This window comes from Petaurus breviceps, unplaced genomic scaffold (genome assembly GCF_028583685.1).
Source record: "Petaurus breviceps papuanus isolate PSGF00001 unplaced genomic scaffold, PetGlider_PUasm1.0 126, whole genome shotgun sequence".
In the NCBI taxonomy this organism is placed as follows: domain Eukaryota; kingdom Metazoa; phylum Chordata; class Mammalia; order Diprotodontia; family Petauridae; genus Petaurus; species Petaurus breviceps.
The window spans coordinates 76,483,332-76,498,943 of NW_027185655.1; the positions used below are offsets into that span (position 1 = coordinate 76,483,332).

A 15,612-nucleotide genomic window follows, 5' to 3' on the forward strand; every position below is an offset into this window, starting at 1 on the left:
TGTAACATTGTGAATGCTGTACCTTGATTCTCTGTGAATGTTTTGCTCTGATTTGTTATTGAATAAATAGAGTGTTCACTATACTATGTAATCAGAATCTTAAAAGCTGTTCATAGCAGCAGTCCTCTGGAAAGCTGCTTGTGCATGGCATTACAGGAAGGTGGCCTAGCCATACCAGATTATAATCTGTATTATAAAGTAGCAGTTATCAAAACTACTTGGTACTGGCTGAGGAATAAAGTAGTGGATCAATGGAATAGATTGGGTTCATGAGACTCAGCAGTCAATGACTGTAGTGATCTACTATTTGATAAACCCAAAGACCCCAGTTTTTGGGATAACAACTCACTATTTGACAAAAACTGCTGGGAAAACTGGAATATAGTATGGCAGAAACTGGCATAGACCAATATCTAACATTGTATACAAAAATCAAGTCCAAATGGGTGCACAATCTAGTATAAAGGCTGATAATATAAGTAATCTGAGAGAGCAAGAAATAGTTTACCTATCAGATTTATGGAGTAGGGAAGATTTAATGACCAAACAAGAGTTAGAGAGCATTATAAAATGCAAAATGGATAATTTTGATTACATTAAATTGAAAAGTTTCTGTACAAACAAAGCCAACATAACCACGATTAAGAGGAAAGTGGAAAATTGAGAATTTTTATAACCAGCCTCTCTGATAAAGGCCTCATTTCTAAAATATACAGAGAATTAAGTCAAACCTATAAGAATACAAGTCATTCCCCAATTGATAAATAGTCAAAGGATATGAACAGGCAGTTTTCAGAGGAAGAAATTAAAGATATCTATAAACATATGAAAAAATGCTCTAAATCACTATTGATTAGAGAAATGCAAATGAAAACAACTCTGAGGTACTATATCTCACTGGTCAGATTGGCCAAAATGACAAAACAGGAAAATGACAAATGCTGGAGAGGATGTGGAAAAATTGGAACACTAATGCATTGTTGGTGGAGTTGTGAACTAATTCAATCATTCTGCAGGGCAATTTGGAATCATGATCCAACCTTTCTGGAGAGCAATCTGGAATTTTGCCCAAAGTGCTATAAATAATTTCATACCCTTTAACCCAGCAATACCACTTCTAAGGTTGTATCCTAAAGAGATCATAGAAGTGGGAGGAAGATGCATATGTACAAAATTATTTATAGCAGCTCTTTTTGTTGTGGCAAAGAATTTGAAATTAAGAGGACACCCATCAATTGGGGAATGGCTAAACAAGTTATGGTATATGAATATAATGGCATACTATTGTACTATAAGAAATGAGGAGCTAATGGCCTTCATATTTACCTGGAGAGACTTACACAAACTGATGTTGAGTGAGAAGAGCAGAACCAGGAGAAATTTGTACACAATTAGAGACACAACGTATGTGTGACGACCAACTTTGATAGAATGGGCTCTTCTCAGGAATGCAAGGTTGTAAGATAACTCCAAAAGACTGATGATGGAAAGAGCTGTCTACATTCAGAGAAAAACTACAGAGTTTGAATGCAGATTGAAGCAAACTACCTGCTCTCTTTCTTTTTCTTGTTTTGTTTTGTTTCCTTTTTCCCATTTTTTATTCCATAGATTATAATCCTTCTTTACAACCTGACAAATGTCTAATGGGAAAGTATTTGCAGATCCTATACTTGATTGCATGCTACCATGGGCCAGAGGGGAAGAGAAGACGGGGGAGAAAATTTGAAACTCAAGGAATTGTGGAACTGAATCTTGTAAACTTAAAAGTAAACAAATAAATTAATAAAGACAAAAAAACCCTCTATTTTTCTTGTTTCTTTTGTCTTGATTTTATTTTGCAGCATGGTTAATATGGAAATATGTTTGGTATGATACACATGTATAATCTATATCCAATTGCTTGCTGTCTCAAGGAGTGGGGAAGGAAGGAGAGAATTTGGAACTCAAAATTTAAAAAAAAGTTACAAATTGTTTTTACATGTAATTTGAAAAAAATATGTTACATATTTGCATATATACATATATGATATGTAAAGGTATGTAAAATAAATATGAACAAAAGTATAGTTTTTGAAGGGTAGAGGACACTGTAAACCGAAGGGATTAAAAGGCTTTATAAGCAGGGTTTTAAAGGATACAAGAAGTTCTAAAAGGTAGATTCCATCCCATTACCTCCACCAGATTTGCCCTTCTTTGTCATCTCTACTCTATCACTTATTTTCAATCTCTCCCTGTCCATTGATTGACATTTCTCATTCCAGAGATTATTTCCATATTAATAGAATTATAGAATTAATAATGGTGGGGGTGGGGAGGCTATAGTGGGGAGGAGGTACTTACTGTGGCATATCTCCAGCTTTTGATTTGAAAGCTAAACTTTCACTATCAGAATCTGATGAACTTGCTCCTAGAAGAAAAAAAATTAAATGCATTTTAATAATAATAAAAACAAAAAACAGTAGCATTTATATAGTATTTTGAGGTTTAGAAAGGAATTTACAAGGAGGTTACTTGAGCTTTACAACAACCTTGGGAGATAAGTGCTATTATTATCCCCATTTTATAGATGGAGAAAATAAGGTTGAGAAAAATGAAAAATTAAATAACTTTTACTCCCACTACTACAGCTAAGTGTCTGGGGCTGAATTCAAACTCAGGGCTTTCTGGAAACAAATTCTAGCACCTCATCCACTGTACTACCTAGCTGCCTCTGTATCTTAATGGCTTTTTTTTTTTCTCTCAGGAATGTCTGTTACCTTGATGCTTAACTACTAGGTTTAAAGTATCATTTTGGCTTACTTATATAGTAAGAGAGAGATTGCTCAGAGTTGAAGAGCTCTTTGAGGAAAAAAAAATTCACATATAAAGCTTGTTTCATTGACTTGGAAATGATGAAGATCAAGGATATTATTTGGATGTATAATTCTTTACAAATAATCGGTTATTTTCACACAATATACACACGGTCACATTAAGAGTATTAAAGTTTACTGAATGCTTTACATAAATTATCTCACTTGAGAACAAGGGTGAGCTAGTAAATGTTTAAGAAATGTTCCCCCCACCCCCGACAAAAGCATTGTTAACATTTGCCCCATCACTTTCTCAAGTCTAGATGATTGGAAAAAACCTACAATAAATTAAGCCCTGATTTATAGCATGTGCTAATTTCTGAGGAGTAAATGCTCTCAATGAAAATTTAACAACTGGCTCTCAAAAGCCTGTATAAACCAGCTCTAGCACACCCCTGCTTGAGGGTTTGAGATCTATGATCTATCTTATATGATCATAGATTTAGAGATGAAAAGGACCTTGGAAAATATCTAATCCAACTCCTTCATTTTACAGATGACAAAACTGAGGTCCAGAGAAATCACTGACTTGTCTAAGGTCATATGTAAGGTAAATGTTAGAGGTGAGATTTGAACCCAGGTCCTCTGACTCCAGAGGACTTTCATTCATACCACACTCCCTCCTTGTGCTACTGTTCCATTTTTATGTTTAGAATATAACAGTACATTTTAAAAGAAAGTTCACGTTCTTGAACTTTCTTAAATATCAAATCTCTTAGAAATTTGTCAACTAAGCTTGTTAAAATCGATCCCTCAACAAATATTTATTAAATGATTACTCTGTGGAAAACACTCTGTTGAAAAAGATACCAAGTTTAATTAAGGCAATCCCTTCTGGAAGGGATTACATTCCACTTGGGGGATAGAATTGTAATGGAAATGTAAATTTTTAAGATCTTCCCTGCCCCTAGGCTAAAGTGCACCGGGAGCCTGGGGTGGGAGGCTTGTTTTTCAGTAGATACTTTTTGATTGGCCAGTGGGTCCAGAAGGTTGTTACATTCTCTGAGCCAGGAGAAGGCTATATAAACCTGATTTGAGGCTTTGTTTTGGGGCTCACTTTGAGAAGTGTTCTGTGATTTGATCTGGACTCTGGGAAGCCATTGTTGAGAGCCCCCCCCCCCCCCGGCTTTGAAAAACCCAGATGTTGATTTGGTATGGATATAACGGTAGGGCAGTTTGGAAACGTGTCTACTTGATCTGTTTCTCTGTCTTGATAATTCTGTTCTGTCTGTATACTCTGAAGTTCGGGGTGCTGGCCTTTTTCCCCTGAACTAGGTAAACGATATATGTTTGACTGATTAAAGTAAGCTTGTTAACCCATTTTGAGTTGCTTTCCTTTATCAAAGCAGATCCAAGAACCTGTGTTGGCAGCCACCCTGGGGACACTGGGTTGCTTGCTGATACAAGGACACTTATTAAAAAGACTATATCCTTTCTCATTCTATAGATAAGGAAACTAAGGCTCAGAGAGCTTGAGAGAAATGGCCATGGTCACATACCCAGTGAGTGTCAGAGGCAGGATATAAACCCAGGTTCTCTTGTCTCTCTATGCTGAGCCACACTGATATTGTGTCGTCTTGGTCACCATCCAGGAATGCCCAAATGACTGATTCATGAGAGGTAAAAATTATTTTAACTTTTCTCTTTACTATACAAGCAGCAGTGCTCAGGGTCCAGACTGCTCATTTCCAGGGGTCAGTTACTTGGCTTACAGATAAATTAAAATAAGGCAATAGCTCAATTATGGAATGTGAGGGTTTTCTAGTTCTGGATCAGCACAACTTGACACAATTATATTAGATAATTAAATTTTACTTCATGAACAGAATCAGAAGAATATTGTATATGGTAACAGCACTATTATACAATGATTACCTATGAATGACTTAGTTATTCTTAGCAATACAGTGATTGAAGACAATTCCAAAGAACTAATGATGGAGAATTCTATTGACACCAGAGAAAGAACTGATGGAGTCTGACTACAAATTGAAGTATACTATTTTTCACTTTCTTTATTTTTTCATGTCTTTTCTGTTTTGCTCTGTTTCTGATTTCACAACATGATTATTACAGAAATGTCTTACGTGATTGCACATATTTTACTTATATCAAATTGCTTACTGTCTTAGGGAGGGGGGAGGCAAGAGAAGGAAGAAGAAAATTTGGAACTCAGAAACAATGAAAGTTAAAAATTGTCTTTATATGTAATTGGGAAATACACTATTAAAAATTGTATTTCAGCCTCTTGACTTCATTACCTCTTTATGAGAATCATAACCAAACTGTAGACCACACTCATGTCTGAATATCAGTGAACTTTGTCCCAAGAGATAAGTGGGCAAACAGATTTCAGTGACAATAAAGCTAACTACAATTGCAAGAATTATATTTTAATCAGTTCTTCTAAGGCACTGAGTGACATATAACTCAAGTTCCTTAAATCATTCATTATTTTGGTGACTGATGTTAGAGAATTTATTGATCTTTAAAAAGGCAAGCTTTGGTTTTTTTCAGCACTGTCTTCTTGCTTTTCAACTTAAAATTTTCAGGTTTGGGTTTCTGATATCGTTAAAATGGTTCAACTTAGTTATAAAATATATACTTGCTACCATAGTGGTATCAGTTACTTCTCCTATGTGATTAGTCAATCAATAAGCATTTATTAAGTAGCTACTTTGTTCCAGGCACTGTATTGGGTTCTTGGGATATGAGTCAAAAGTGAAATAGTCCCTTTTCTTACTCACAAAACAGATATGATTATTTTGGAAAAAATACACTAGCAGTTAGAGGAGACTGAGAAGGGCTACATGTCCCACCTAGAAAAGGATGGGGCATGACCCATCCAAGACCCATGAACGAATCTTGAATCCAGACATATTTCTTAAAAAAGAGAGTACCTATTGCCCTACAAAAGGTCAAGAGGTGAATGGTGTTTGATTTAACCTATGAAGGAATCTAGAGATTTTAGGAGGTTGAGGTGAGAAGGGAGTACATTTCAGGCATGTGGCACAGCCAGTGCTTAGAGATGAGAAATAGATTTGAATAAGCAACAGTAGGGAGGACAGTTTTGTTAAAGCACTGTGTACACGAAGGGAAAACAGGTACAATAAGGCTATAAAGGTATATGGGACCAGATTGGGGAGGACTTTAAATGACAGGAGTTTGTATTTTCTCCAGAAGCAATAATAAGAATCCCTAGTGCTTACTGAATAGGAGAGTGGCATGGTAAGATCTATTCTGGAAAATCACTTTGACAGTTTTATGAAAGATGGATTTGTAGTGGGAGGAGATGAGGTCGGGAAATCAATTAAAAGGCTATTGCACAATTCATGTGAGAGATGTTTTGACCAATGTTCTGTCCTTCATTTCCTTTTTTTTTCTTGCTCTTGGAAATACCATTCACTGAATGAGAATGACTAGAGTGGTAGCTATGTCAATAGAGGGAAGGGGACAGAGAGGTTGAATTGGTAGGATTTGATGACTGCTTGGCTATAAAACAATAACTAGTAATATCTGTATAGCATTTTAATGTTTACAAAGCACTTCACAAAACATTAACTTATTTGATCCTCATAATAACGTTAGGAGGAAGGCAGTATAAACACTTCCATTTTACAGCTGAGAAAACTGAGGCACAAAAAGGCTAAGTGACTTACCCAGGGTCACTCAGCTAGTAAGCATCTGTGACAGGATTTGAGCTCAGGTTTTCCAGACTACATGTCCCAGGTGTAGGGTGTGTTCAGGAAAGACTAATACTTCTCTTGTGAAGGTTGCTGACCTCTTTTCAGGGTTGTTTTCCACCTCTAGTGGTCCACCTGAGTCTCATCTGTGGCTCCAAGAAGCTGTGGCATGTACAGTGACTGCACCCTAGCAAACCATTTTGGCAGAGAGGCTAAATCAAGTTGAGGGTAACCAAAGAGTCTCAGACTCTTTGGAGAGGTAGGGGGGTGTTTACCCCAAACATGTGAAGACTTCCCCAGGTGGAATGGGTAGATGAGAACAATCTGTTCCAAATGGCCATGAAGGTAGCTGAAACAGGTACTGTGGAGCACTCAGAGTTGGTTAGACATTGAAGATGCCCAGGTCATCCAATGAATCTTGAGCCATCACCAGTTGTCTTGATTCTGTCCTGCCACTGGACCATGATGACTCTGAAGGAGAGAGTGAGGCCAACGACTTCCTGCAACTCTGCCTCACTTAAATTTACACATGAATCAAAAGACATCACTCATATTATTTTTGAAACAAGGCTGTGTACCTGCTTCCATGCTTTTTAGCATGATGTTTTCAGCCATGTTGTCAAATGCTTTCAACGAGAACAAACACAGCATCAAGGTCAACTACCGCACTGATGGTAAGTTCTTCAACTTGAAAAGGCTACAAGCCAAGACCAAAGTCATGGGAGTATTGGTACATGATTTTCTGTCTGCAGATGATCATGCACTCAATGCAGCCTCTGAAGCTGACACTCAACAAAGTATGGATCAATTTCTCTGCTGCTTGTGCTAATTTTGGCTGAACAATTAACAACAAAAATCACAGGTTCTCCATCAGTTACTAGCATCCATATGTGGAACCACTGGTTACAGCAAATGGAGAAGTTTTGAATGTATGGATAAGTTCACTTGCCTTGGTAGTGTATTTTCCAGGGATATACACATCATAATGAGGCTGACGCATGCATTGCCAGAGTTAGTTTAGTGTTTGAGAGGCTCTGAGGGAAAGAAGTAGTAGACTGACTACCAGACTGAAGGTCTACAGAGCCATTGTGCCGACCTCATTGCTGTATGCCTGTGAAACTTGTTTAGTATACCAGTGCCATGCCAGGAAACTGAATCACTTCCATTTGAATTAACTGAGGAATATTCTGAAGATAAACTGGAAGGATAAGATCCCAGACATTGAGGTCCTTTCTTGAACTAAACTGCCAAGCATTTAAAATACTTCAGAGAATGCTACTCTGATGGCCAGGCCATGCTGTTCAAATGCAAAATGGATGCTTGCCAAAAAGACTATTTTATGGAGAACTCACACAGGGCGAGCATTTGCATGGAAGTCAGAAGTGATACAAGTATACTCTCATGGTCTCTCTTAATAACTTGGGAACTGATTGTGTGACATGGGAGACACTGAAATGCTCAGCATGGTATGCCCACATAAGAGAAGGTGCTGTGCTCTATGAGCAAAGCAAAATAGAAATAGTTAAAAAAAAACCCACAAGATGTGCAAATTTAGAGAATCCACCCCAAATGTTCACATGGACTATTTGTGGCTGACTTTTGGTAGAGCATTCTGAGCTTGTATTGGTCTAATGAACAATTGGACACACTGTAACTTCACTCTAGCACAGTGATGTCATTTGGGTTCTCCTGGAGAATGAAGGGCAACAACCAACACCACCCAGGTGCCCAGCGTCACAGCCCTTCAGTATCATGCTTCATTCGTCATTGTCACTAACTCCATTTCCATTATGTTGTCAAATCTAATTATTCTACTTTCCCAGCATTTCTTATGTGTCTTTTTCTCTCTACCCATACAGCTACTTCTCTAGTTCAGGCCCTCACCAGAGGTTGTCTTGTCTTCTTCCTTCCTCTCTCCCTCTCCTTCCCTCCATGTCTGTCTGTCTGCCTTCCCCCTCCCATATCATATCACATTAAATCACATCTCTCACCTGAACTATTGTAATCGTCTTCTGATTGATATGCCTCAGGACTCCTCCCACTTCATGTCATACTCCACTTAGCTGCTACAGTAATTTTCCTGAAGTGTTGGTCTGACCATGTTATTTCCCCCTACTTCATAAATTCTAGCAGCTCCCTGTTACCTCCAGGATCAATTATAAAATGCACTATTTGGTATTCACAACTTAACCTCTTTACTCTGTGGTCCAGCTACATACATATCGGCTCATTCTCTGCTGCTTCTCATGCATGATGCTGCATCTTTCATCTCCATCATTTTACACTCTTCCTCCTACAACAAGGATGCTCTTCCTCTTGGCTTCCCTGGATCCCTTTAAGACTTAATTCAAATTCCATCTTCTATAAAAGGTCTCTTCTGGTTCCCTGAGGTACAAGTACCTTTCCCTTTAAGATTTCCTTCCATTGAGGCTGATCTATTTGCATATGCATTTGTAAATTTTGCATATTGCATCCATCATTAGAATGTGAACTCCTTGAGGGGAGCATCTGTTTTTCTCTTCCCCTGTATCCCCAGTGCTTAGTCTAGTGCCTGGTTCTTAATAAATGCTCATTGGCCAATCTACTGGTCCTTGGGCTTGATATCTGCATTTTTGGAAGGAGCATCCAAAATAAGATGAAATCACAGTTCCCTGTATATAGCGTATAAGAGCAGTTTCATAACATAGTCAATATCAAATTGGCCTTGAAGCTAGAAAGACCTGGGTTCAAGTCCATACAAGACTATTAAGTGCAGAGAAAGTGCCAATCTGCTGTGATAGAGTCAATTTCCAAATCTAGGAGTTCCATCATTGACATCCTCCACATGGGCAACATTACAAGAGCCAGGATGCTTCTCTCTATTGAAGATTGCCCCAGTTCTAAGTTAGCATTACTAGTCATTATATAGAAGCAACTAGTAATAAACTTCAAGCTTGTAATCTTGCCAATCTCTAAAAGTATCTGGACGGCATCATTCACTCTGAGAGGATCTGAATAGCATGAACATTGTAAGTCCCTATATGGCTGCTGCCTTTTGCACTGACAAAGATCTTTCTCCCTTTACACAATTTATACTTTGTCTTTTCAGTTGTGATCTGTGAATAACAACTGAGTCCTCTATGTCACACACAAGAGATGAAAATGTTTTCCTCTCTTCCCAGCTCTCCTGAGAGCCATGAAACCCTCAGGACAGATAAGTACCATAGCGGCTAGAATGCTAGATTTGGAGTCAGCAAGACCTGAGTTTGAATCTTGCCTCAGACACATCCTATCTCTGTGACTGCAGGGAAGTAACAACTTCTTTTACTCTCAGTTGCTACATCTTGTAAAATGGGGATAATAATGGTACGTACAGTGCTGCTGTAGAGATCAGATATGTAAAATGCTTTGCAAACCTTAAAGTGTTCTATAAATGTTAGTTCCTTAATATCAGTGCAGACCTTACCTTCAGTTTTTACAGGGGTGTACTTAAATTTGTTTCTAAGGAAGATTTTGATAAGCAGGAAGTAGTCTCTCTACTTGTGCAGCTGTCTATAGTTAATCTTGGAGCCAAAACTCCTGTTAATTTATCTAGCACCTAGTACTTTGGTGCTGGTATAAACTGCAGCTGCACCACAAACAATACAGGGAGATAGGTAGGGTTCTCATAGCTAAGGAAGAGGGAGATTAACAATCCAGGGTGGGGTTACAGAGTGACAATTATCAAAACCAGTCCTCATTGCCCCCAACCTCTTTGAAGATTTGGACACAATTGATGACCTACCTGCAGCTTCCCTGGAACTGCATGACTCCAATTTGAAGCCTATCTTGGAACCACTCATCTTTTGTCTCTTGTTCTCTAAATGGAGATTTAGATCTCTAATAAGTCCTAAGATTCTATTCTTAGTTTTCTTGCCTTCACCCTGTTTCCTCCCTCTCTTCTTCCTTCAAGTCTCCTTCCTTCCTTCTTTTTCTTTCTTCCTTCCCTCTCTCCATACTTGTGCACGTGGGAGTGTATGTGTGCGCGTGCACACACACACACACACACACACACACACAATGCAGTGGATGGAGCACTACAACTGCAGTTAGGAAAACCTGAGTACTTGAGTGCAAATCCAGCCTAAAATATTTTCTAGTTTTCTAACCTTGGGTAAGTTAATTAACCTCTGTCTTCCTCGGTTTCCTCATCTGTAAAGTGGGGACAATAATGATACCTACCTTCTAAGGTTGTTGTGAAGATAAAATATGATAGTATTTTAAAGTGTTATATAAATGCTAACTATTATTATCAGAAATTTTATTAATTTTCATAGTTTCAACTAGCACCTCCATGGGGATGACTCTGTATCCTAGCTCAGTACTGAGCTCAATTCCTGTATTTCCAATTATAGACTTTATCTGAATATTCCACTTGAACTACTTTAACTCCCAAACTAGCGTTTCTCCTGTCTTTGTTATTTCTGTGAATGGCACCTTTATTATCTGAGTGACTTGAAACCAGGGAATCCTTTTTGAATCCACTTTCACTCTTATAACTAATATCTAATCAGTTGATTGTTAAATGGTTTTTCCTTTGCTATATCTTTTATATCTGTCCCTCCTTACTATTTACATTGTTCCTACTTGAATTCACATCCTTACTGCTTCAAGGAACGATTACAATTGCCTTTTAAAATCTTAATAACTTAAAAATTACTGATTATTTAATCTTTAGGAAAAAAACTTGCCTAAATACTTGTTCAGCTGGACAGAGTACCTAACATATAACATTAAATGTAAATAACACAATAACAAAATAAATAACAAATGTAAATATCACAATTGTTTTACAGAATTACTTTTGCATTCCCCTTAGCTAAGTCTGGGTTTTACGAATAAAATCTATCCTTTGAAAATCTTAGATGGTAAAATGTAAAAATCATGTCCATTAAATATATTAATGGATCTTCAAAAATATTAATGGTTCTTCCAAAAAGAAATTCTAGTTTACTTTCCTAATAATCCCTTCCTTCTCTTTCCTTGTACACTTTACAATGAGGAAAAACATTTAAAACAAACTACCATACTGTCTGGCAGGCCATCTTTGTAAAGGGAGGTAGGTATCATCAGGCCTGGGGAGTCAAACCTGTGACTGCAATGATCTGAGTTCTTAGATTTTTAGTGTTATTTTCCTTGACATTATTGTTCTAGTTGTGTTTACTGTTCTCTTAGTTTTGCTTACTTGACTCTACATCAGGTCATACAAATTTTCCTACACGTCTCTGACTTTTTTACATTAGTTTCTTCTGATATAATAATTCGTTTCATTCATATATCACAATTTGTTCAGCCATTCCCCAACAATGAATACCCACTTTGTTTCCAGTTTTTGGCTACCACAAAAAAGTACTGCTTTAAATATTTTGGTATATATGGTCTAACAATTATTCTTAACCCTTCTCAGCCTCATTTTCCTCATATGTAAAGAGATAATAATAGCAACTTCCTCTGAGGACAACTGCAAGGATCAAATAAAATAATATTTGTAAAGCACCTTGAAGAAATTTAAAGTATTATATAAATATTATCCATGATGATATATTATTATTATTTTGTTGTTTTTGTCGAGTTGTTTCAGTGGGTTAAACTCTCCATGATCCCATTTGGGGTTCTATTGGCAAGGATGTTGGAGTGGTTTGCCATTTCCTTCTCCAGCTCATTTTTCAGATGATGAATTGAGGTAGACAGGCTTAAGTGACTTGCCCAGGGTAACATAACCAGTAAATGTCTGAGGCCATATTTGAACTTAGGTCCTGTTGACTCCAGGGCTGGCACTCTTTCCAAGGCACCACCTAGCTGCCATTGTTGTTGTAATTATTATTATATAATTTACTGTGTGGCCATAGGTAAATCATTTAACTCTTTTCAGCTTCAGTTTCCTCACCTGTAAAATGGGAATGATAATAATAGCACCTGCCTTCCAGGATTATTTTGAGGAACAAATGTGACAAAATTTGTAAAGCACTCTGCAAATCTTAAAGTGCTATATAAAAATGTTAGCTTATATTAATAAATATACTCTACGATTCTAGGAAGTCGTTCCTCATGTACAATACACCTCATACTTTCCCCCTCTTCTTGACTTTATGTATACTGTTCTTTTGACCAGGGATGCCCCCATTTTAGCTGCTTGAAATTCAATGCATACTTCAGGACCTATTTCCAATGCCACCTCTTTTCTGAAACCTTCTTTAATGACCCCACTGAGAGTCAATCTCTCCCTTATCTAAACTCTGACAGCCCTTGGTACTATTGCTGTGTTCCCTGTTACGTGCTGCCCTCTATTTGTCTCCACTCATATCCTCTATGGATTATTAATTCCTTGTGAGGAAGGATAATGTCTTAGTTATCTTCTTTTTTTTGGAGGGAGGAGGGCAGGGCAGTTGGAGTTAAGTGACTTGCCCAAGGTCACATGGCCAGTGTGTCAAGTGTCTGAGACCGGATTTGAACTCCTGACTCCTGGGCTGGTGCTCTATTCGCTGTGTCATCTAGCTGCCCCTTAGTTATCTTTTTTTATCACATACACCTATTGTGAATAGATGGATATTGGAAAAGTACAAGGCACCTGGGGGAGTCAAGTTCAGCATTCATTTGGTTTGGGAGAAGTAATAAGGCCAGAAAGGTAAACTGAGGTCAAATTACTGGAAAGCCAGGATACAGAGTTTGTCCTATAGGTACTATAGGTATATATACCTATAGGTAACTGGGGAGCCACTGAAGATTTCTGACCAGAGGAGTGACATTATAAATGTGATGATGATATGTAGGATCAATTGGATGGGTGGGAGGAAAAGGCAAAGAGATCTGGCAAAAACTAGGTCTGTAATATAGGCAGGCACAAGGTAATAAGGGAAACAGTAATGAAAATAAAAGAAGTCAAACATCACAAAGGACAGAGGGGATAGGATTGCTTATGTTATGAGAAGTAAAGATGAGGAGGGTGACAATGTTGTTAAAGATTTATAAATTGTGTAATTGGTAAAAATATCAATATCTTTAACAGCAACAGGGGATACAGGAAGAGGAATCAGAGAAGATAATGTCTTTTATTTTAGACATGTTGCGTGTGCATTGTATATTGGGATATACAAGTGGAAATGACCAGAGGGAAGTTGGAGATGGGAGATGGGACTTCAGAGAAAGGTTGAACCTAGAGATGTTGATTTAGAAATCATTTACATAGACAGGATAGTGGTCACTGTGGGAGTGGGTAATATCATGAAGGGAATGGACAGAAAGAAAAGCAGAGGGCCTCAGAGAAGGCCTGGGAGGGTTGTGGGAAAGAGAAAAGATGGCAACAAAAGGACCTGAGGAGGTTGGGGGGCGGGGCAGAATCAAGGGAAGAGAGGGTGTGTCTATATGAACCTAATAGAAGGTTAGTGTCTTTAATAAATGGACTAGGATGGGGAATTCAGAGGAATGAGGGAAGATTTCTATGAGCTGATACAGATGGAAATAAACGGAAGAAAGAGAACAATGTGCTCGATGACTACAATCAGTCTTTAATTACTGATTAAGCACTTAATGAGTGCCAGGAAAGCTATGAGCTAGAGACCCAAGAATAAAGAATGAAAAATCTTACTCTCGAGGAACTGATACTGTCAAGTAAATGGGCAGGTAGTTAAAAAGAAGTTGAACTCTGAGTTAATGGAGGATGCAGAGAAGAGAGGAAATTTGCCTCCTCCCTGATGGCAGGGGGTGGGAGGGCAGGGGGGGGGGGGTAGGACACTACTGGGACCAAATACTGTATTCACAGCATGGCTACGATGTATTTAGTTAATTACTTTTCTGTGACACAAGAGATAGTTCAATCTGGTTGGGAAACACTGCTGGTCAGATAAAGAAAAGGTATCGATAAAATGTATTTTAAAAGAAAGGATTAAGGAAACAGTAATGAATGTTAGAAAGATCAGGGAAAGTGAAGGCTTGGATCAGATCACTTCTTGGAAGCAAACCTAGTCTGATAAATTATCTGATCGTTGATCTTCAGTTGTTAAGAAGTCATTGGAAATTACTGAGAGCCTTTATCAGAGTGGTTGGGGCTAAAACCCAATGGCTATTATGGTAGCTATGGCACTTGTCAAATCAACACTGTCTCTTGTTATTGACATGGGCACACAAATAGATTAGTCTGACCTGACTTCAAATATTTAAAACATGCACTGGTAAAATAGCACTGGAAAAAAGGTGTCATTTTACTGACATTTTAAGAACCATTTCTGCTGCTTTTTATTTCTTGAGAGTCACAGCAAAAGCTGATACATAGAAACAGGCTGTGCTTGGCAAATTTTTTTTGGAGGGGGGAAGAAAGCAGAACAAACAGGGTTTCAATGAGCTTTCTATACACCTGCCCATCCCCAGTCAAAATTCAATGTCACCTTTCATCTCAAGTGACAAGGCAGATTCTGTCAGAGGTGGTAGATCAAATCTCCTTATCTGTGCCAACACTCTCACAGGGCAATTTCTTCCTCCTTCCCCATTCTACCTTCTCCCTTTTGTCATCTGCTTTGCACCTGCTGTCCAGGGCAACATCTCAGGTATCAGGCCAGTTTCTTCTTTAGTATATGTATGTCATTGCTTGAGTTTGAGGAGGGAGGGACACTTGTTGGAAGGCTTCTAGCTTCTTTCACTGTAGCTAATACATATGTGTGTGTGTGTATGTGTGTTTATGTGACTGATACTAGAATATATTAAAACACTGTTTTCCTGTAGTAAAACAGAAACTTTGAAAAATATTTTGGTGCTCTTCTTTTTTCTTCAACATCATGGTTATGTCTTAACAAACTCCCATAGAGTCCCTCTGTGGAATAAAGAAAAACACTGAAGCAAAAAATATGCAATATTCTATACTCAAAGGTTGCCTCTCTCTCCTCTGAAGTGTTTTTAAAGCATATTCTTAAATATGTTTAATAGTTATTTATATAATAGTTATTTGAGGTGCCTTTTATTTAATTTACCATAGATTTACAGTCAATTGACACCTTAGAGTTAATTTAGTCCAACCCCCTCATTTTATGGATGGGGAAACTGGGGCCCAGAGAGTTGAAACAATTTGT

The 15,612-nt window shown here is 37.9% G+C and overlaps 1 protein-coding gene across 6 annotated transcripts in view; it reads right to left on the bottom strand.

Moving 5' to 3' along the window:
* The window catches only part of PALLD (palladin, cytoskeletal associated protein), a 543,092-nt gene that overhangs the window by 314,686 nt on the left and 212,794 nt on the right, over positions 1-15,612 (bottom strand). For all 6 annotated transcript variants that reach the window (XM_069097213.1, XM_069097225.1, XM_069097232.1 and 3 more), the window contains one exon: positions 2,341-2,407. In XM_069097213.1, coding sequence (XP_068953314.1) covers positions 2,341-2,407 — 67 coding nt within the window. The remainder of the gene's footprint in view (positions 1-2,340; positions 2,408-15,612) is intronic.